Source organism: Cyclopterus lumpus, chromosome 4 (genome assembly GCF_009769545.1).
Source record: "Cyclopterus lumpus isolate fCycLum1 chromosome 4, fCycLum1.pri, whole genome shotgun sequence".
NCBI classification, from domain to species: Eukaryota; Metazoa; Chordata; class Actinopteri; order Perciformes; family Cyclopteridae; genus Cyclopterus; species Cyclopterus lumpus.
Window position 1 is genome coordinate 16,547,524 of NC_046969.1, and position 23,377 is coordinate 16,570,900.

Below are 23,377 nucleotides of genomic sequence, written 5' to 3' on the forward strand. Positions count from 1 at the left end.
ACAAGGAAACTACTTCAGACCGCAGACGGAGGATGTGGTTAACGTACATTGTTGTTATGAAACTGAAACCGTTAACTATTCAGTCCATTATTGAAACCCTTTTCCTGTAGACTTCACAGGACACTTCTTCCCTATTGAAAAACAATCATTTGTGTACAAAACTTGAGCCCCGATTGTTCATAGTAAGTCAACATTGGCACACCCCAAAATCTGTATGAGTTACACTGTTATCATTCTTATCCTTTCATGGGTTTTTTATGACTTTGCATTATTCCATCATGGCTCCACCCGCTCAGCCTGTAATTTACTTTTTTTTTAAAAAACTGTTATTGCAGCTAAATATCGGTAGTATTGTAAACAACTTAAAACGGAAACAGTTAGCTCATTAATCTTTAGTTAATTGACAGAGTTCATTTGCAAATATTTTGATAATCATATTTTCAAGCAAATATCCCAAATGCCAGTTCCAGTTCCTAAATGTTGAGGATTAGCAGCTTTTCTCTGTTTTATGTGATCATAAACTGATCTTTGGGTCTTAAACTGTTGGTTAGAAAAATATAGCAATTTAAAGTATTTTTCAAAATCTTCTGACATTTACAGATCAGACAATTACTCAAGAAAGTAATTGGCACATTATTTGATAATGAAAATAGTCTATTTTTACAGCTTTAAGATACAGTAGATCATGTTTTCTATCATGCTTGTGTGATTGGAAGTCATTTCCCATGATTCTCTGCAACCAGGAGTCCAGCTGGCCCCATCTCTGTCTATATTTTTAGTGCCCTTTGTCCTTTACGAGAGTCATCTCTCAACTTTTCCTGAATGCAAATCCACTGTGGGTTCATCCTGACGGGTTGGGACTGAGCTTCACAGCACAGTTTTCCACTTTGACCATCATCGTTTTGCTCTTATTTTTCCACCCCCCACATGTTATGTTTGGCCAGAGAAGAGGACATTGCAAGTGAGAAAGAAAGAATGGATGAAAACACGGATATATACACCAGTGTGTGGAGCAGTGCTCACTCGCTCAACATCTGTTTCCATTTTGGTGTTTGCTTTCAACTTTGTGCCAGAGAATATGGAGCCCCTAAATGTGGAGAGGGTTGTTTTCAAGTGGTAATTTGGCACACCCTACATATCTATTTTTTTTTGCTCTCGTCTTCATTTTAATTTGGAAGTTGTCTTGCTTTCATTCCGGAGGAGAGAGGCACTAGTACAAAAATGATGTATTTTTGGCAGTAAACCCTGGTAGCATAGTTTTCCACTTGAAAATAGACGTTTGTGTCAACCTTCCCTGGCTCCTTTTCAACTATGAGAGATGAACGTTCCCTTCAGTGGGCCGTGGCTTTTCTCCCCACATGTAGAGAAGAAAATATTTTACATATTTACCAGGATTTCTTATCCTCCCCGGCCCCAAAAGAGGCTACATTTTCCAATATATATTTTTTTATTTTCAGTTATTAGTATGTTGTTTGCATCGGGTGTTTAAAAACAATAATGACGACTGTTAAACAAAACTCTGTGGACCTGAAATGTTAAAACATCTGATTCTAAATAGACCACACAAGAAAGTATCAAGCAGCATTACCAATACAGATACCTCAAACACAATTCATAGCATGGGACAGGATGATATCCAGATTCATTTGGGGGGGGGGGAAGAGGCCAAGAGTGAGATTCAGAACTCTCCAGCTAAAGAGGGAGAAGGGGGGCCTGAACCTGAAAGAATACTTCCACGCGGCCCAGCTCAGATATGTGCATAGTTGGTGTAAACTGGACTATGAAGCAAAATGGAAAGAAATGGAAAAATCATTTGGAATGTGTCCGATACAGAGTATAATAGGAGATAAGGAAACATTTAAGAAGGTTAGAAATCAAATGGATTCGATCACAAAATTTACCTTGGAATTATGGTTCAAATTACTTAGACATAATAAGGCGGAGAAGAACGCACATTTATTGAAATGGTGGCTTTTGATAGCAGTTTTAAACCAGCTGGGCGCGGGGGGGGGATTCGGACGGTGGGCGGAGAAGGGCATTACGGCATGGTGCACACTGGTGGAAAAAGGGAGGATAAGGAATTTTCAAGACTTGAAAACAAAATATGACCTGGATTGGCGGGAATTTTACAAATATTTACAGGTACGGGATTATTATGGGAAACGGATTGAACAGGAGCTCTCTCTAGAAGTGAACAAGGTGGTACAAGTAATGCTTGATGCATATAAAGGGAACCGGGTTAGGACTAGAACTACACTATATAAGGCATTGATGAATGACAAAAACGCAACAGGGTATATAAAAGAAAAATGGGAAAGAGAATTTGATATGGAAATATCTGAAGATGAATGGGATAACATGTGGGAAAAACATAAGACAACAACCTGTTCGAGAGCCTGGAGAGAGTTTTCCTGGAAAAATCTAATACGGTTCTTTATCACACCTAAAATATCAAATAATTATTCTGAAACAAGAAAGTCATGTTGGAGAAATTGTGGGTCATCTGAAGCCAACCATGCACATATATTCTGGAATTGTCACAAAATAATAGGGTTTTGGGGTCCATAGGATAACACAAGATATTCTGGGATACAAATTTCAAATGAATCATAAACTGATGTATCTGTGTATGCACACAGAGAATGATGTACATGATGGGGACTTGTATCTATTCAAGATACTCATGGTTGCAGGTAAAAAGGCCATTACAAGAAAATGGGGGACGGATGATATACCCACTCAGACCCATTGGGTGGACACAGTGGGGGAAATAAACATGATGGAAAGACTGACACACAGGCTACGGCTGACAGGATCACGGATGGACAGTAAATGGAGGAAGTGGACTCTATGGCAGTTGACACAGACTTGATATGACAGCAGGTTTTTCATTTTTCATTTTTTATTTCTGGCTGTCGATGTTGTTGATGACTTGTATTGGTGTACTTATTTTTGAATAAAAATAAAATGGTAAAAAAAAAAGAAAGTATCAAGCAACACCAAGAGAGTAGAAAATAAAACGCCACAAGAGGAGGAAAAGAGAGTGTATTTCTGTAATAGATAGCAACCTGTTTTGCTTCTTAAACTTAACGACATGATTGCTTGCTCCTGATTGGTTTAGCTGATTCTGAGCTTGTGCCATGGTATGAAGTCATCGGCCCCGGTTGCAGTTTCCCCTGAGTCATTGACGGCAGCTGTAGAGCTGGCAGATAACTTTCAGTCTTCTGTAATACAGAACCCACAGCCTGAGGAGGGGCTCTGGTACTGCCATCGTCCCTGATTAGTTTCCCATGCGAGGCCCATGGGAGTCCTGTTAGCATGCAGAGCTTGTTGAAGTTTCATTTAATTGAGCTGCGGTTCATTTAATTCTAATGGTAATTAATAAAGAGCGTTAACCGCTAATGAAATGTTATGACTGACTGCTCTATTGGTAGGGCTTGACACAGTTGTATTTCAGTAAGTATGGGGCAGCAAAGTGACTAAAATAGACTATTAGAAAGTGTTATTTTTCCACCTAAAATGTTTAGTAAATAAATCGCAAATGAAAATAATGGTTAGTTGCACCCCATAATTGCTGCCAAAGGCGTTATATACTGTTCTTAATTTGTGATGATCAGTCCTTAATCATTCCAGTAGATTATGTCTCTCCTCAGTCTGGTTCCTTCTTAGAACTGATGTACGACACGAGAAGGCTGAGGATGTCAAAACAAAATTGGCTTAAATTTGTATTCATAACAACAACTAGCAGAACTTCCAAAGAGCCTGTGTTACTACTCTATCTTTAAGTAATGGCCTCATCTTGTTGATGTTGAAGCCCCTCCCCCTCCATATCGCCACCGCTCTAACAATTACAGGATCTACGTCACGCTATTCTTCACATTTCCATCCACAGTAACAGATTCTAAGTGTGATGGTGGAATAGCTTTATCCATTCCCTCATGGCAGACACAATAATGTAAATTGTAAAGAAAAAAGGCCAACCCCATGTGTAATCTTTTTATACATTAAAACGTTATTGAAGGCTCAGGCAACCGAGGGAAGGAGAGATGGTAAAACACCACTGGACATGAGGCTATATAGAATCTAATTGGAAAACATCAAAGGGAAGTTGTAATGTGTAACTATTCAGCTGTCAGACATATCTTAATTAGATTAGATATAGTCATTTTGAAAGTAAGCCTGTTTTTGAGCTTACCACTGTAAGTTTGAAGCTTTATTACATAGGAAAATATAAATATGGGATTAGGCTCTGTTGGTAGATACTTTTGGAACTGGAGCAAAAAAGTGTTTAATGACATTTCGATTATTTTCATTATCGTTAATCTGCCCATTATTATCTTGATGAATCGATTTATCTTTTGGTTCAGACAAAAGAAAAATACAGAGGTTGTACAATGGAAGCTGATTTTCAGTTGGACCAATCCCCCGAGTGCAGTAAGTCTGCATTAGGACATATCTACCAATTTTGAGGAGAGTAAAAATATGCGCAGAGCAGATGGCCTTTGAGTGTCAGTTTATGTCTTTGAAGTGCTGAGCTCTGTGCCACAGGCCCACACAAGTCTCTTGTGTGTGTTCAGCGTAAATGACAAACCTGTTCAACTACCTCAGTCCTGCTTGCAGAGTGCGCTCAGCCTGCTGGCCCGCTGGCCCGCTGCCAACAGCCACCCAGAGCCAGAGAGCCACTCTTTGTTTTGGTTCATGGTCACTGAGTCAATGCAAAAGGGGAGTCCGTTTGTTAAGATGTTACTCTGTAGTCAGAGCTCTAAGTAATAGGTGGAGGGTGAGTAGCACAAGAAGGATCTAAGGCTTTGTCTGTTTCTGTCGTTAGTGTTGGTTGGTTGTTGGCAGTGTCACTCACTTCTAAAATAACACTGTTTAATGGATATGTTTGTTTACTTAGAGTAACATCACACATGCTTCCCGGGCAACCCTGTTAGTTTTGGTACCATGTTGGCTTCACTTTGAGGTATTGTGTTCTGATCTACATTACTTATTTACAGTACTTATCTCATACCTTATCAGCCTTATTATGCATGTTCTTCTTTTTTTGGTAATGGATTATAATTTTGGTAAAGGAACATTTTCCAAACATTAGCTGGTTTCTGCTTTTCAAATGTGAAAATCTGAGGCTTTTCTCTTTTTATATAGTTGTAAGTGGACCATTTTTTTTTGTTGCCCTAAAGCAAGCAATTTAAAGATGTCCCTTTGGGATATTGTGATGAGCAATCTTCACAGTTTTTGACGACTAAAATGAAATCCAAAACAAATCTGTGAGTGAACTCAAATGAACACTGACAACTGGTTTAATCTGACCTGAACTGAATTATTCCAATAATGTACATTTATTTACATCATCTAGAGCTGATTAGATTTGCTTACTGCCAAACATTCATGTTGACAGCTCTTGATAGCTTACTAGGTTGAATGTATAGTAATCTAAATATGGCGTGACTGATTCACATACCATATTACATAAAAATAAAATTTTTCATTTAGCAGACCAACATAATCCAAACGTGGCTTCTCTTCTGGACGTACAGTCCTGTGGACGTCTGTCTGTCATATGTTGTGGATCAGTTTCCTTTTGCGTGATCTTGGTCAACTTAAAGCGAAATGGGCCCCACACGTTCCCTCAATGACGCTGAATTGGCATCTTTCTTACTGATGTGGTTTACATAGAAAGCAGTTTCTTTTTCTTCTTTTCATGTGTTTCATACCACACATATCTCTTTATTTAGCCCCAGCTTCAGACTCACACCCAAACAGTATTTAGACCAGGATGCCTTAGTTTCCCAATTTATATTGTTCCATTTCGTGAACAAGCGAGTAATAATTTGTCGCTGTTTCCTTTTATTTTTCTGCTGGAAGTTACTCATTGGTGCCCCAGTTTTGTCACAGAGGAAACGTCCTCTCTCAGCTGTAAATGTCAACAAATGTGGTGGATATAATTTTTCTTTTGTGCTTAATGAGTAGCCAGACACTTTGTAGTCACAGCAAATACTGAAAGCTACTCACATGAACTCATGTACTTCTTTAATACAGGAAGATTTGACCGCAAGTTGAAAGTGTTGGTGGTCAACTTGGACAACCGAACAAAAGGTCCTTAAAACTCTATCCAAAACCTACCGTATAAAACACTATTCAGTCTGTAATCGGCAGACTAAATAACTAAAATGAAAAATCACAAAATATAGTGGACCAAACAATAAGAGGCGTATGTTTGATAATACTTGATACTGCCAGGATTCAGGGCCCGTTCCATGTTTCAGAAGAAATTGCACAAATGACTTTGCTACAAAATATTTGAAATGAAAGGTAGCCTAATGGGTAATGTTATGACTGTTGTCGGGTTTATTTATGAAATGAGATGAGATTGTCTACTGATAAAATCTTCACATACCAGCAGAAACCAGATATCAGATGTTTGTCCAGAAGACAGAATACAGCCTGCATCAAGCGGGCTGTCTGCTTATCACCAGCATACATTACCACACAATGAGCGCTGTTGAGAGATGAAAGCTTATTGATGTCATAAAGCAGTGTTGAGACAACACGGTGCCACTATATTAAGAACGTGGAACAAAACCCCTCCTCGACTGGTTTAGTACTATTAATAAATGCATCTTCCTTAAAGTTTGGAAATATGATACATCTCTTATTTTCTTAGGCTTTCAGTGTTCAGATTAATCTCTGCCGAGCCTCAAAGAGGGCCTGAAATTGATTTCTCAAGGCCTTCAGCAGAATCTTTGCTTTTTTCACCCCCAAAAAGAGCGTTTATGGTACACCTTGCCTACAAATATCAGAAATATATTTATCCATCTGCCTAGTTATTGTTCAGCACACCTGCAGAGCTGCAGCCCCCCTGCACTAAACATCTTCATCAGCCTATTGTAGATTCATGTTTTAACTGTAAACATGTTTTAAGATCCACACATGATGAACAGATTTTCTGATCTTAGTTTGGTTATAAAATCCTAGCGCATTACGGAGGATATCTTCTGTCGAGCAGCTGACGCCGCCATCAGTTTTTATACCGCTTTGTTGTACACTGTGGTACTAAATAGCTCCGTCTAGAAGGGAGAAGCTGAAACTCCCTGTGCAAAGGGTGGACGTCGTCCTTTATGATGGAGACGGTTATCCGTTGTAACTGTCTGGTGTTCAGGGACTCTGGGCTGAGCTATGACTCACCAATCAAGCCTGCTAGACCCTTTCACAATCTGATGTAGAGAGTTTCTGTTCTTTAAAGACAGGCCTCCAAACCATGACACCAAAGAAAAAGATACAAATTGATTCAATAAAAGCACAATAAAAGTGTGTCAGAGGAGCTCTCCGTTTCCATTACCCTTCTCCACTTCCGTCACAGTTTTGTGTATAGAGGAAAAAAGTGCAGTGATTTTAACTGACAAAAAGAACAAAATATTCAGCGACTCAATATGTAGCTTTTACATTCACAACAATTGAGTGCGGTTCGGTGATGTTCAATTCAATTCAGTTTATTTTGTATAGCCCAATATCACAAATTACAAATTTGCCTCAGAGGGCTTTACAATCTGTACACATACGACATCCCTGTCCCAGGACCTCACATCGAATCAGGAAAAACTGCACTTTTTCTGTTGTATCAACAAAGATGTATCCTCACAATTGTACCTCCATATTATTTATTTGCACTCCTCTCATAGCTACCCTATTATGTAGTTTACTCTCCATTATAATATGTTAAGAGTTTGCGATTAAGAGATTTAAACCATGTGATTTCATTTTTAAATGTCCTTCAGTCCTTCCAGTGACTGAAGGACATTGTGTGACAGTTAAATATGCAGTTGCAGCGGTGTTATCTCTGTACTTTGGTGTTCACATAACTGCCATATGCCTGAAAGCTAGGTATAATAAACTATTGACATACTCTAGCCATAAAGAAAATTGCCCCACTTTCTCCATGTTCACACAGTCGTGGATGAAGTCCATGCGATACCACCATTGTTCTTTGAAACTTCATCTGGTTCATGATGAACACCGTTCACTTAAGTGGGAACAAATCACTAAAACCAACTACTCAGCCAAGCAGAGGCCAGCTATAGAAAGAGTGTTGATCAGCAGCCTGTATATCAATATCAGTTGACTTTCCAAGCGGACTGCTGGTGTTTCTAAGAATTTGCTATGCTTTTATTCTTTCCCTTCATAATATGTACTGTGTATACGTGATTTGCACCGTAGATCTGGAATTTACATGTGTTTTTGTTGTGTAAGAGTGTCATGTTTTCTCAGAGTCTGTATTACAACCACATATTTTCAAGTGAAAAAGACGTGTGTCTGTATTAGTATTAAAAGTCTGTGTCTCGTTCTCTCAAGCTTTCTTCTGCTGCTTATTATCCAGACTCAGGGTGGACATGCTCCAAGGTCAGAGCTGTGAGCCAATGGCCCAGATTTCCATTTGGCCAGGGCCCCTCCTTTTCTTATCCTCTGTCAGCACTTTCACAAGTTCACCCTGCAGGCTCAAGTTTCGAGATTAGGAGGAAATAGTCATGTTCTCGTGGTTGCATAGAAAGCCAAAGAGTGAGTGACTAACATAGGATTTAGATTAGATTTCCAAGGCCAAGCTTTCTAAATGATTAGGTTGTTTTTCCAGGGATAGATGACTGAGGGGTACCTGCCTTCAATTCACTGAGTTTTACACATTCAGATCTGGGAGCTGCCCTCCAAATGTGTCTTGTTGTTTGCCCCTGAGTAGCTATACCTGAGCAAATAAGGTCAAAGCAAAAAGCGTTGTTGAGAGAATAAAGGGTATTCCTGAACTTAAAATCTTACAGAATCTGTTTACAGCATGTATTTTTAAAATAAATTGATAATTGCATGTGAATTGATTGATTATTCAAGATATTTTGCAGTGGCAAAATAAATATCAGTTATCCCTACACATCCTTCTTTTGCAATTATCCCCTTATGGGGTTTCTTGAGATCACAGCCAAATCTTCCAGGGAAGACACATCTGGGACATGCTGCTCTGTGAATGCTTTGGCTCGTCCTCTGGTAATATTGGCAAAACCAAGGATTGCAGCTTGTACTTACTGTCACTACTGCATTTATACCAGCAAATTACCCAGTGTATTAATGTTAATACATTTAAGAACATGCCAAATCCTCATACACTATAGAGCCTGTCACAGAGCCTGTTACACAATTATGCTTATACCAATAAAAACATATTATGTACATGTACACAGGAGTCCTTGATTACAGTACCTCTTATTGAAAGCACTCAGCCTCAGTCAGCCTCTAGTTTTTCCCTGACAGTGACCAGATGTTGGCAGCTGTCAGTGTGACACTATACAAAATAACAAACAGCTGGAGGGGGTTTGGGGAATGCCACCCGCTGCTACTGCAGGGTTTCTCTGTTAATCCAATGCTGACACACGCAACACACATACACTGAGGGCAAATGCATAATAAACCTGAAGTCTAGATGATCAGTTTTACAAGAATTGAACAGAAACATGACAGTGCTCCAACTGCACCAGTAGAAAGCATTCCAGTGTTCCCATTGTGGAATAAACTTTCCTTTTCTGTAGATTATTTCTGCTAAAATGAAACTGCATCATCTAAGCACCACAGCTTCGCTATAGGATATAACTCAGGGGTGTCCACGTTTTTAGTTCACGGGCCACATACAGCCCAATTTGATTTCAAGTTGGCTAGACCAGTATAACCATTGGCCAACAATTCCCATACCTCCTGTGTTCTCAGTTGTCTTTGCAAGTTCTTGTATTTTTCGTTGTGACGAGTCTGATTGTGGCACAGAATAGTAGTTCTTGAGCACTGAAAGGTGCTATGAACATGCCATAACACTGACTCCCAATTTAACTCTGGGAAGAAATAGGAACTGGTTTCCTTGAAAACTGACACTCACATACTCACATCCGTGTGTGATCTGTAATAGCAGAATCGGGCCTATTGCTCTGGACAAATAGAAATAGCAGTGCATTTTTATTGAAAAAGTAGGGAATCTGCCATTTTGACACTTTGGAAACTTTGCAAAGTCCAGTGGGCCAGATTGAACCCTTTGGCGTGCCGGTTGTGGTACTCGAGCCGCAGGTTTGACACCCCTGACATAACTCATGACGTAAGACCAAATAAACACCATGCAAAAGTAGTACTGTCATACATTCAGTTTTTTTTCTTCTCTGGCTCTCTGTTAATCTTGCAATTGTGCCTTTTTCTGACGGAAAATTAACACATAACTTTAATGTGGCTGAAGCTGTCAACATAAATAGTGGCTCGGGTGTTGGACCCAAACTGCCCTTGTGGTGTAATGATTAGACACACCTGAGTTCAAGCACAGCCAGCATCCTTTTCTGCTGGTGTATCTTTGGGTAGCGTAAAGTCAAAACACCTCTTCTTCACATTATTAGTGTTACATTATTTACTATGCAGAGTACTAGAGCCACTAATCAGAGGCTACCTTTCCTACACTGGATGAAGGTCACACCAGTATTATCAAAAATGAGCGCTGATTAATTAACCAGGCGTGTGATGATAGTTTCTTCTTCCCCCGTCGTGGCACTCACTTGCTCGTGGGCTGTTGATCCTGTGGAGAACCAAGCTGGGCTTCGTCACATTTTAAGAGGCAGACTGCCAGACCTGACTCCAGCCCTGCAGCATTACCCAAAATGGCAGCTCTGTTTGGCTGCCTCTAATGGTGTGTGTTTCTGCACAGGGTTGTATCAGTACACCATAGAAGTGCATAATATCATGTATTGCAGTGTTCAGAGGCTATACTTGTAGAAAATTGGCTTTTTGGTGAAATTGAATTGTTACATTTAACTTGAAGTCCCCCTTGTTTTTAAATGGCTAAGATGTTGATATTGCATATATCAGTAAAGCTAATTTTTTCCCTTAATCAAAGAGCATGATCACATAGATCTGGTGCTGTAACAAGCTGTAATGTAATCACTGTGAAGTAGGCCACTGCCAGGCCTAGATTGTATTATTAGTGAATGTGGAACATGAAACACCGTAATTTGTGAAATAAGTTGATATTTTTATTTTCTAAAAGAGGCTTACTTCATTAATTAGGCAGAAACCGCCGGGGCTGAAAAATGCCAAAGTGCCTTGAACTTGCATATTTTCAAATGGCAAGCAGGGGTGACCCCTCTGATTGTATAGTCTCGTAAGTCTTTGAGAAAATGACGTTTCAATTCTTCTTCAATACAGCGAAATGTTCATTTAGTAAAATATGGTCTCATTTAGAGTAAAATAGACGATAAAGCAGGGTGCTTCAGGGCGTGGCTATTTTAGGATTGACAGGTCACTATCGTGGACTGGTTTAGGAGTTGTCCATGTTTTCGTCTTACAACAGTAACACTTTCGCAGTGTGTTTTAAGTTCATACAAGATACATGCCACCGTTTTGGTGCATTAAAAAAATAACAAAATGTCTGACAACCAAAAACATAGCTGATGAATGCCGAGCTCTGGGCTTCAAAACAGTAGTCCCCAAACCAATGGATGATGTCATGGTGACTGTCCACCTCTGATATAGAGTCTATGGTCTGTATATAGTGATCGCAGGACAGATGGTTAACGTGAAAATAACGTAGGACTGTAAACCAAAGTGGAACAGAGCGAGTTTATGTTCTTTACATAAGAATTCCCTTGCAGTGTCTTTTATCTTCCATTTGTCATCCAGAATATGAATGCCTCTGTCAGTGAAGTTGACAGTATTGAGTAATTGTAACACTGTTTTCAAATGCTTTTTTTCTTTCCCCACAGAGCTACCATAGAGGAAGTGGAGGGGGATGTGTGTGAGTTGGAATCCAAGCTCGACAAAGTGAGTACCGCCCATGATAAACATTGCTTAGTTTTTCATTTGTTCTAAGGTGCAACCCCAGGATTTCCCCCGGCCTTTAAATAAGACTAATATAGACACTGTGCACCTCGCTTTCACTCTAATTAAATATATGGGTGTGTAGTATATGAAGAAACACCCCCTTTACACTGTAGAGGGGGTGTTTCTGATTCTGATGTTCCTGTTATACTGAAGCAGATCACAGCTCCATTCATTGCCAACACGGTGGGAAATTAACGTCAACTTGCAGCCAAGTGGCGGGTTACCTGTGTCTGATTAGTTCACTTTATGAGCCTTTAATCATCTTTTGTTTTCTAACAATTTACATTTTGTTTATCAAAATCATAAAAATGGGGACTGAATCTGTTGTGGCCATGACCAGAGAATGGAAACATTTTGCCATGTGGTTTGTGTTGTTTTTGGTCCAAACATGGTGGTAAAACAAGGTTAGAGTGTTTTGGTTTCAGGTGGTGTCAAAGCAACTATATATGATGAACCCTAATTCCAGAATAGTTTTTAGCTTCTTTTTTATATGCCTGACTTTTTTAATTAGAAGCTAACTTTCACACGGGAACCCCATTGTCTCCTTTTGCCGGTTCAGTTTATATATTTTTCTCCTAGTGAGCTGCGTCACAGTTTATCTCAGTCATTCTGCTCAAGTTAACTAGACTAAATTTATAAACTAAACAAACTGCTTTTAATCAGAAGTTGTGTCCTGCCCTGATACCGAACCAATAGATGTGAGTATGTTCACTAGCTGAGGTTGAGACCGCGACCTTGGAAGATCCCAGTTCATTGTTGCTGGACTTCAAGTCTTACAGTCCCACCCTGCTCCTCACCCCACCTCTGTGACTCACTTCCCCTCTTGCATTGGACAGGAAGGATCTGCTAGAGTGGGTGTTTGTGTGTGTGCTAGTGTGTGCTTGTGTGTGTGTGCGTGCTAGTGTGTGTGTGTGTCTGTGCAAATCAATGTCAATTGTTTAAATAAGGTTTTCCTGAAGTAGAAACAAGCATTTTGTATTCTATCAGCTTTTTATGTATTAATAACTCAGTAATCTAGGAAACTGCTTAAAATGTAGGCTTAATTATCTTACAATTAGCATTGTTGCCTTTGCTGCAAAGGCACATTCAGGCTGTCTCAGCTCCTGTGTAGGAGGGGATGGAGAACGGCCAGGATTTGTTGTGAGTTTACGTAACCTGGAATTATCTTTGCCCCCAATGAGTCAGAGGGGAAAGAAGTGCCTGTTAATTACAAAGAAACTGACTAAGCAGTTGGCCTTTTGCTCTGCAGCAACACATTACAGCAAATGTATAATTTCTGAATCCATTTTTAACACAAAAGTCATATGTTGTTAATTAGAGAGATAGTCCTGAAGAAATGACCAGCATGGTTCTAGTTTCTCTTCACTCAAGTTGTATCATCTTCTCTCCACTTCTGTCTATTACTGCATTTCTTAAAGTTTCTCTTAATCTCCTTTTACCCCTAAGCATTTGCATTGTTGTCTGTCTCTCTCTCTAGTTGGTGAAGTTGTGTATTGGGATGATAGATGCAGGAAAAGCCTACAATGCAGCCAACAAGCAGTTTGTCAACGGGATCCGGGAGCTAGCCCAGCAGTCCACCAAAGATGAGGTCATCGAGGTAAACACATAACTGGCTATATCTGAATCATAGAAAGTCACCAACATTAGTTCTATTTCTATTTAGTTCTCCTTTGTTTTGTTTTGTTTTTGGCCTTTATAGAAACAAGCAATTATTAGATATTTGATATGATGTTAAGTTATTAGTAGTATAGTTAAAATCAGCATACTGTAACACCATGGCTGACTTATTCCTAGTTCCCAGATATAAAGAGGACTGTACTTCCTTTTTGTTAGCGTACACTTCCTTCTTGTCTCGTAACGTATATTCATCCTTCCTTGACATCGCCAGATTATATCTAAATTTTAAAAAAAAAGAGGCCTGGTGAAACCTTGCACTGTCCACTGGGTCTTGTCGGGGTCAGATGTTTTGTTTGCTCACATGAATTTTGCGAGGCAAGCACTTCCTCTCTTCCTTTGTCTATTTCCCTCAGTGGCTCTCCTTTGGGTTTGAAGTTCAGCCACTGCATGTATTTAAAGGGAGTAACTTGGCCAAAATAATTATTTCCCAGTGTGTTATTGTGTCTCCAAAAAGACCTCCGTTTCTGTTCAGCCATACCTGTCTGACAGAAGAGTTTGTGTCCGATGTAGCATGCAGTAGAGTATTGCACCTTATTTTGTTTTAATACTAGTCTTGTTTTATTTGTTGGCTTTGTTTGTGTGTTATTGTTATAATAATATATGGGGATGTTCTCTCTCTGTCCTCTTTTCTCTCCACAGTCCAGTCTCACAAAATTTGCCGAGAGCCTGCAGGAGATGATCAACTATCACACGGTATGCTTTCGCTGCCATGTGAAACATTATTATTTGCTTCTGGGAAGGACAGCAGTAGACTGATAGACAGACAGAGATCTGTGAGATGATGGCCACTGGTTTGAGAGGAACGTGTACAAGAAATACTTTATAAAGCTTGAGCAATACATTACCTTTCAACTGCTTTCATGGGGCTATTCAGAATTAGAAGAAAGTTGCTATAACGCGCAGCAGTCAGGTTGGATTTCATATAAGTATAAAAAAAAAAATGTGCCGACATTGTCCTCTATACAAAGTGGCTAAAGGGAAACCTTTTGGGTTGGATGCCTAAAACACTCTTTATTCTTGAATCTGTTGTTAAATGTCAACATAGCTTTGGGATTTGTTGTCAAGAAAATACCCAAAGCATATAAAGTCCATGGTAAAGAGAGAGGGTTTTCCTGTCTCATACAATTAATTCCCTGCCTCCCATGTTGTGGTATCTGTTGGAATAAATCATGCGTTACTGAGGTAAAAAATCTTTTACAATGTGGTTGGCATCCTACTCTGCACCTCCCTACTTGATAATTTTACAGCTGCAACTACCAATACCACTTTGTGTGGAGCAGAGGAATGCTAATGGCGAAAGGCACTTGGTCAATCGTTTACAATGTGGTTGGCATCCTGGAGATAGAGTGGTTCTTCCTGTTGTTCAGCCAATGCTCAGTAATACAAGTATTCTCTTGGCTTTACATGATCATCTAATGCAACTTCCAACTACTAGATATGGACCAAACTCTGCAAGGAGCCCTACAGGACAGATCTGATTAGCTGTTTTTCCCAGAGTCCCTTTGTTAGCGTCCTCAGTCTCTGGTAGGAATGAAAGTGCCATTGAGAAATGTTCTCTCATTAAGACTCCCTTGAACACAGAAAGGAGGCACAGGGCGAGCTTGAGGCTTTTGTTCTACAGTAAAGTTGTATTGCTTGATCTCCGCTGTCATGTCGTGTTTCTGTTAGCTCTGCATAACATGTTCAGAGTGAGTTCCCATCCAGCATCACACCGTCTGTGACATGTTTGTTAGAACAAATGCAGCCGGGGGATTTGCTACTGGGAATTTAACCTTTACGATCATTGTGGTCGTGGATGGGAACGGAACACCTGCGCTAAATATGCATCCCTAAAATGATTTGTTAAATGCGAATGATGAACAGTCCGACAGCAATTAAAAGGCTTTATTTATGGAAGACATTTATACTTTACCACTGTAACTGATAACATTAATGAAGCCGCCATTCCATTATTGATTACTATTACAGCTGCTTTTATTGCAACTACAATAACACTTTTTGTAAAGCAGTAGAATGGGGACTAAATCTCACATTTCATTACATCATTACATCGGTATCATTTCAATGGGAGGTTTTGGCTCATTTTGTTCAGGTTTGGTTGAACTGAGTTCGACGGACAGTCTAAGTTCCACCTTCCAGATCAAAATGAGATACTGTGTGTCTTCTTAACTAGTATCTCAAAATGCTGCAGTGCGAACTCTCCCATGATTCATCAGCTGAGTCTTTCCTCACCAAACCCATTAATCGGCTTCCTCAACTAGACCCCTAAAAGCCTCCAGGAGCCACAGTGCAGGCCTGTGACTCAACAGTGGAAATTGTGGTCATGTCAGCTGACTGTCAGATAGCTTTTTGCCACTCAGCGATCTTTCAGCACATGACCCACTCAAACACAGTACTCAATCTGTTTGTCACTGGTAGCCTCTTCCAGCTACACTGCTCATATTGTCTTGTCTGGCCATGAAATCACACTGAAGCCCTATTTAGAGATTTAAGTGTTTGTTCGGCCTTTTGCTTGGTTGCTCATTTTCGAAGAAGCATGCAGGTTAATGAGAGTGTGAATCAATATATAAAATAAGCAAATCACGTAATTTCCTGTGTTTCTTTCTGAGTGGAGTTTACAGAGTCCACTTGTTTGTGTAAACAAGGTTAGCTTTCTAAATGCACCCTGAGATGCTAACACAAATCCTCAGAATCAGAGGTGCCAATTGCTGACTTGCAAAACATCCCATGGCCTGGAAAGTGAATACATGGATCAGCTTTCTGCCGCTTTCTTAGAGAAGTGCCTTTAGGAATGTTAAATGTCTGAATCGTTCTTTCTTTCCCTCTTTCTTCACAGATATTATTTGATCAGGCCCAGAGATCAATCAAGACCCAGCTTCAAACATTTGTCAAAGAGTGAGTATTAATTTAATATAGGTGGATAAAGAAGCTGGTTTTGTCTCTGGGCAATCTGTGCTTTTGAAGAATGGCCTAATTCAGTGGTTCCCAAAGTGGGGGTCGCGACCCCTAGGGGGGGCGCGGTGGTACTACAGGGGGGTCGCGGCTTCATCACCAATCCACACACACAGACGCACACATACACCGGTAAAACAATATAAAATAACCGACGTGACATGCACTGTGTTCCAACCACACCACCAGAGCGGCTCATGTCACAGACCGACTGTGGCAAAACCAGCGAGAGCGAGAGCGAGAGCGAGAGCGAGAGCGAGAGCGAGAGCGAGAGCGAGAGCGAGAGCGAGAGCGAGAGCGAGAGCGAGAGCGAGAGCGAGAGCGAGAGCGAGAGCGAGAGCGAGAGCGAGAGCGAGAGCGAGAGCGAGAGCGAGAGCGAGAGCGAGAGCGAGAGCGAGAGCGAGAGCGAGAGCGAGAGCGAGAGCGAGAGCGAGAGCGAGAGCGAGAGCGAGAGCGAGAGCGAGAGCGAGAGCGAGAGCGAGAGCGAGAGCGAGAGCGAGAGCGAGAGCGAGAGCGAGAGCGAGAGCGAGAGCGAGAGCGAGAGCGAGAGCGCGAGAGAGCGCGAACGAGCGAGGGAGAGAGAGACACACAGCGAAAAAATTGGGGTCGGGTTGCGGGGGGGGGGGGGGGGGGGGGGGGCGTCGTCCAATGTTCCTATATCATCAAAGGGGGTCTTGACAGAAAAAGTTTGGGAACCACTGCATGTTCTCCCCGTGGCAGCGTGGGTTCTCTCCGGGCTCTCCGGCTTCCTCCCACAGTCCAAAGACATGCTGCAGGTTAATTGATCTCTAAATGTCCCATAGGTGTGAATGTGAGAGTGAATGGTTGTATGTCCCTACATGTGCCCTCGATGGACTGGCGGCCTGTCCAGGGTGTCCCCTGCCTTCGCCCTATGTCAGCTGGGATAGGCTCCAGCGCCCCGCGACCCTAATGAGGATAAGCGGTATTGAAAATGGATGGATGGATGGATGGCCTAATTTAACTTTTTGGTTCATCTCTGTTTGAGAATAAGCTACAGCACATTTAGATTTTTACTCGTGATTGTATCCAGATCTACTTATAGAGGAACACTGGACATATTTGAGGTGAACTTACTTGTACTTCATATCCATGCTGGACGAAAAGTGTAGCGTGTAAATATTGAACTCAAAAAGCCCTCTTTTTAATATTATGAATATAAAGTAGACACTGGCTGAGGATCCAGACAGCGCATGTAAGGACTAAGTTCTTAGTATACTTGACAATATTTTCTATTCATATCTCCCGGTTTAAAGCCTCCTAATACAGCACTGAATTCCAGACTGCTTGTAGGAAGCATTGGGGCCTTCTGTTTTATTTCATCAGAAGGATTAGCAGCTTTCCCTCCTGGCACACAAGGGCTTAACATTCAAATCAGCATCACCCATGCTTCTCAGAAAAGGCTGGGAAACATCATTATTACTCACTACCTTCCTCCACTCAAACACTAATCTCACCAAAGAACAAATGTGGGCCGTGGAGTTTGAGCACTTTGTCCTCCTACTCAAGACAAGTGTTTTAACTCTTATTTGCGGAGACACACAACCTGAATCCAGTACTTTTACAAAGTAATATATATTTTTTTACTTTCTTGGATTTCTCCCTGACCAAGATTCATGAAATCACCTTTAACCTTTGCGTGTTCCTGTTGCCTGACCATGGTTGTGTTGCTTCAGAGATAACTTTGCTTCCTTTAACATTTGACATTTCCCCTCACAACATTGTTGACAAAGAGACTTCTTTTTTGACCTTGGGTATTCATTTTAATACTTTAAATATTTGTGGCAGCAATATTTGTGGTAGTAATTTAGAGTATATTTCCACTCCAGATTATAGATCAACAGTAACAAAAACTAATTTGTAAAACCTTTATTCTCAAATCTAAACGAATCAAATAGTATCTTAGATTAAAGTAACAACAGATTATTATCCTAAATTTGATTTCCCCATTTGCTCTTTCCTTCATGCTAATAAATACTTGTAAAATACATGCAGTTGACTTGGTTTGTCTTAATAAACCTCTGTCCCCTCCCTTCCTTTGTCAGTGACATCCGTAAATTCAAAGAAGCCAAGAAGCATTTTGACAAAGTGAGTGAGGAGAAGGAGGGGGCCCTGATCAAGAACGCCCAGGCTCCCCGCAACAAGCAGCATGAGGTGGAGGAGGCCACCAACATCCTCACTGCCACACGCAAGTGCTTCCGACACATCGTCCTCGACTACGTTTTACAGGTACAGCAACTCATTTGGGGATTTAAATTGTAACACTCTTTAAGTGGCAGCTAATGAACACAACTCAACATAGCAACAGATTTCGTTTTGGTTGTTCGGAGAAAAAGGTCAGAAGTCTTTAGCGTGGTCGATGCTTACCGCATCGACAAGGGTTGCAACTACCCGCACGGCCAAAGTGACGTCACACCACCATTATATGATAGAGAAATTATAGAAAAGCCTGATCCAGTGTATTTCAACTCATTTAATGTATTTCATGTCAAGCCTGAATCCACATTTTACAGCTCATAAATTGATACATTATCAGATTGTTGACATGCAGCTTTTAAAATATGCTGATGTGGCATAAAGAGGAGTGAACAGCAGCTGTGTTTGATTCAGTTACATTTAAAGTGAAATACCCAAAGTCATCCACATGCCATGTTCCAGTTTACCACATCAAAGTCGGTTTGGCAAAAAGGAAGAAGAAGGTAGAAAAAGTGATAGAACCCTAAGTATGAAACGTTCTTGTGATCAATGAGCCATCATGTTTGATGAAGCGCTACGGTGGAGAAATGATTCATATGTTTAGGTAAGATAATTATAGAACAAGTAGATGAGGAAGATAGCAGCAGCAGCAGAACTTATATAAGAAACCAATTGAAAATGTCGTTAATGAATCATAAAAACCTCTCAGGTCTCACAGTACTTGAAGAACGCTCCTAAAAATTAAACATTGTAAGAAAAACTGCTGATTTACATTTTCAGAGGTTGAATCATCTGTAAACTGACTTTCAAGAATTTAAATCTTGTTTTTAAATCAAACGCTACATATCTCCTTTTCTCCAAATATGTTCCTCCTTCTTGTGCTTGAATCTGTTAACATCTAGTAGATATGTTTTATTCTGTCAAAGCCAAACAGATGTATCATTGAATACAGTTGAGTCCTCGCTCCCTCCTCGTGGCCACAGAAGCACCGATGGATGCTTCATGCTTTGTGATGAAGCAGCTGCCAGCCTTGTTATTGAATCTGACTCCAAAGAAGCAGACAATGCGTTAAGGGCTCAGTTTGCTCCAAAATTAGATTTTTGAAAAGAAACCACAAAGCAGGTTTCAAAATAGGTCTGGAAGTCTGTTCCACTGCCCCACTGCATAATCACGCTCTCATAAAATGAAGCCTGGCTGTGAGAAATTAGTTCAGTTTTCTTTTTCTTTTCTTTTTATATATCTTGCCTTTTAGTCTGCTTATAAGAAATCTATGAACCCAGCACAGCTGAAATAAATGGGTCTCCTTTTAAAGTTTCACATTCGAGTAGTGCTGTCAGCACTTTTTAAAATGTTGCTAACTTCTGCAGCTTTGGTTGTAGGAAACGTTTGAGACGGTTTCTAACTTTATTTTTTGTTCTTTTTAAATTGTTTTTGTGGCGTTTTTGCTTAATTATATAGAGCACAGTTTACAGTGACATTCAAGATGGTAGAGGGAGAGAAAAATATATGTGAGAGGTTGTAAGCCAGACTTGCATTCATGACATTTTAAGAATGTAGCGTTTCGCTTTTACCCTGCTGTGCCACGTAGAACTAGACCATCAAATTAACTTTAAACTTTGGGTTTGCTTTATTGAATGTTGGTCAAGCCAAGAAAAAAAAACATGTAAATGTGATGAATGATGTGAAAAACACATCATAAAGTAAAACAGATAATCCAGACATCTCACTTCATGCAGACGTAGCTTGTCTACGCTGACATACAACTCATTATCTAACATTTAAATACTCACATAACACAGAAAAGCAGAAGTACAGTTTGTAGAGATAAATAGGAGTTGTTTTGCTGCTAAACTTAACAAACCTGAAATTCCCCCAGCCTCCATAGTGAATACTTAAGCCTAAATCCATTTACCACAATTTACCAACTAATTACCAACATAATGCTCATAAATTATGGAGGCAATTAGTTGACACCATGATACACTTTGCCAGTTAAGCAACCATCGCTCATAGGTGCCACTCCATTCAAAACTACTAATTGACTGTAATCGAGAGAAGGAGCGGGCTTGTAAAAGGTGCATCAGTCCCCGTGGTTAGTAGATGGAAAAATAAGCTTCCTCCCCTGGGTGTGAGTTCCATCTGTGTATAAACACAATGTGTGGTTGGTGTTACTAAGGAAAAGGGACTCAAAACGTACAGCCACAACAGGGATTTAAATGTATATTCTTCAGTGAAATCACATTTTTGATGTCCCTGTTCTCATGACCACAATAAAGGAAAACCATTGGACCCTGGTCGATGCATGAGGCTGAATGTTACAATTCATTCAGAAGCTGCCTCGCCAGCGAGCATTACTGTATTTATAACCTGTTAAAATATCTCAACTCTTTCCAGACCAGATGAGCAGCACAGTGTAGATTAGGCTGTAGATGAAGAGTCTGCCTCGCACACACGCAAGTCACATGCATGCACAGAAACAGAAACAGGAGGCTACAATGAATTCAGCAGGGCAATATAGATGAGACAGGCTACAACAGTATTCCTGAGTTGAACATGAGACACGGAGCTCCTCCTGGTGTTGTGAGGAAGAACTGCTGTCCAGTAATGCTTGGGGGGGGGGGGTTTCTGCTTCAGTTCTACTAATTTCACGCTTGTCTACTTTTTCATTTGTTCTCTTCTTAAGAAGTTATTTTTGTTTCATCCCCAGCATCTTACCTCTTTTCCCCTTCTGTCTTAAGTTCTTTTGTCCTTTTTTCTTCTCAAATATATCTCAGATATTGCCACTGTAGATTTAGTTTAGTTTAGTTTTCTCTTCCTACTTCTCACTGTTTGTTTTGGTCATTACAGATCAATGTGCTACAATCAAAGAGAAGATCGGAAATCCTGAAATCAGTAAGTAAAATTTTCTTTCACATGAAATGATCTGTGCAGCAGCCCTACTTGCTCTCTGAATATTCACTGTCTTCTCCACAGATGTTGTCCTTCATGTACGCCCACCTGACGTTCTTCCATCAAGGCTATGACCTCTTCAGTGAACTACAACCTCTGATGAAACAGCTTGGAGGACAGGTACGGCGATGCATCTCTGAATTCAGATGTTTGATAGTCACCTCAACGAAAAGCTTCAGCAGCAGCAGCTATACAGTGTTCTGTTTTCTCTCTCAAGTCTGTGACTGCAAATCTGAACTCTGAAACAACTCCCAGATAACATGGCACACACACACACACACACACACACACACACACACACACACACACACACACACACACACACACACACACACACACACACACACACACAGACACAGACACAGAGAAACACAGACACAGACACACACACACACACACACACACAGACACAGAGAAACACAGACACAGACACACACACACACACACACACACACACACACACACACAGACACAGACACAGAGAAACACACACACACACACACACACAGACAGACAGACAGACACAGACAGACACACACACACACACACACACACACACAGACACAGACACACACACACACAGACACAGACACACACACACAATTTGATAAAAAAGGAACTTTTCATTTTATCTCCAACTTTACAGTCATTACATTTTTAAATATATAAATGATAATGAGTGATAATGTAAAAATTGTAATGTTCTTATTCAATATTTCGTATTATCCAAAATGGTTAAATCATTTCTGAAGCAATTTTGTTTTGTTGATTTATTAATTTTTAAATCAACTATTTAAATAATAAAATAATATATAATTAAGTTGCATGTCTTACAACTTGTTTCACTTCCTTCCATTAATTTAAATGTAATACTTGTGTAAAATGAACACTAAACTATTACTGAAAAACACATGCAATGTTGATAGAACATACAGTATAAAAACATGAGTCTATTTTGAGCAGCGTAGTGGAATACATTACATTACATTACATTACATGTCATTTAGAATACATGTTGTGGGTAAGCCCTTTTTACTACTTAGACGAGAACAATATTGTTTGATTACCTAAAGAGCGTTCTTGTTCCAGAGGCTTATTTAGAGCTTGTTTCAGGGGGGAAATCTGAAATTAAATGTTTTTCATCCTTTTACACGATGGGTCGTGGTTTTACACCTCAATCATTAGGGAGCAGTACAACTGCACGTTGGCCTCCTGCCTTCCCCTCCAGATGACCTCTCTTTGTGTTTGTGTCCCCATCCTCTCGGTGTGTGTGTGTGTTTATAGCCTTCTTTTTGTCAATTGATATTTCAGCTCTGTGTGCATCCCCTGATAAACAGAGCCTTCCCTCTGAGCCAGAGGATGGCCCTATTGTGACTTTAAGATGATTATCACACTGGAGCTGCTGTTACAATGATCAGGAATGAGGAAGAAAGCGGCCAGAGGGCTGGAAAAAGGTTTTCCCACAGTCAGACTCATTGACTATCAGCTGAGGAGTGAACACAGCATAGACATGTAAGAATGATGCTGAAGGTTGTGGACTATAAACTCTGAGACTGGAGCAGTAGAACAGTCGAACGAGAGGAGGATATTTCTCAAAATTGGGTGCGGGACCAGGGAAGGAGTCACATTGGGGGAGCTGAAGAGGAGCAGAAGAGTTGAGGACACTTCTTCAGAGAAAAGGGTGGCTTGTAAACATGTT

General features: G+C 40.4%; 1 protein-coding gene across 4 annotated transcripts in view; it reads left to right on the top strand.

Annotated features, from left to right (window-relative positions):
* LOC117729277 (arf-GAP with coiled-coil, ANK repeat and PH domain-containing protein 2-like) overlaps positions 1 to 23,377 on the top strand; it is a 47,727-nt gene that overhangs the window by 2,149 nt on the left and 22,201 nt on the right. For all 4 annotated transcript variants that reach the window (XR_004609351.1, XM_034530215.1, XM_034530213.1 and 1 more), the window contains exons 2-8: positions 11,769 to 11,826; positions 13,364 to 13,483; positions 14,203 to 14,256; positions 16,400 to 16,458; positions 18,579 to 18,762; positions 21,577 to 21,621; positions 21,703 to 21,798. Coding sequence is in view for 3 of the 4 variants with exons in the window: in XM_034530215.1 (XP_034386106.1) it covers positions 11,769 to 11,826; positions 13,364 to 13,483; positions 14,203 to 14,256; positions 16,400 to 16,458; positions 18,579 to 18,762; positions 21,577 to 21,621; positions 21,703 to 21,798 (616 nt within the window). In the remaining variant the exon portion in view is untranslated. The remainder of the gene's footprint in view (positions 1 to 11,768; positions 11,827 to 13,363; positions 13,484 to 14,202; positions 14,257 to 16,399; positions 16,459 to 18,578; positions 18,763 to 21,576; positions 21,622 to 21,702; positions 21,799 to 23,377) is intronic.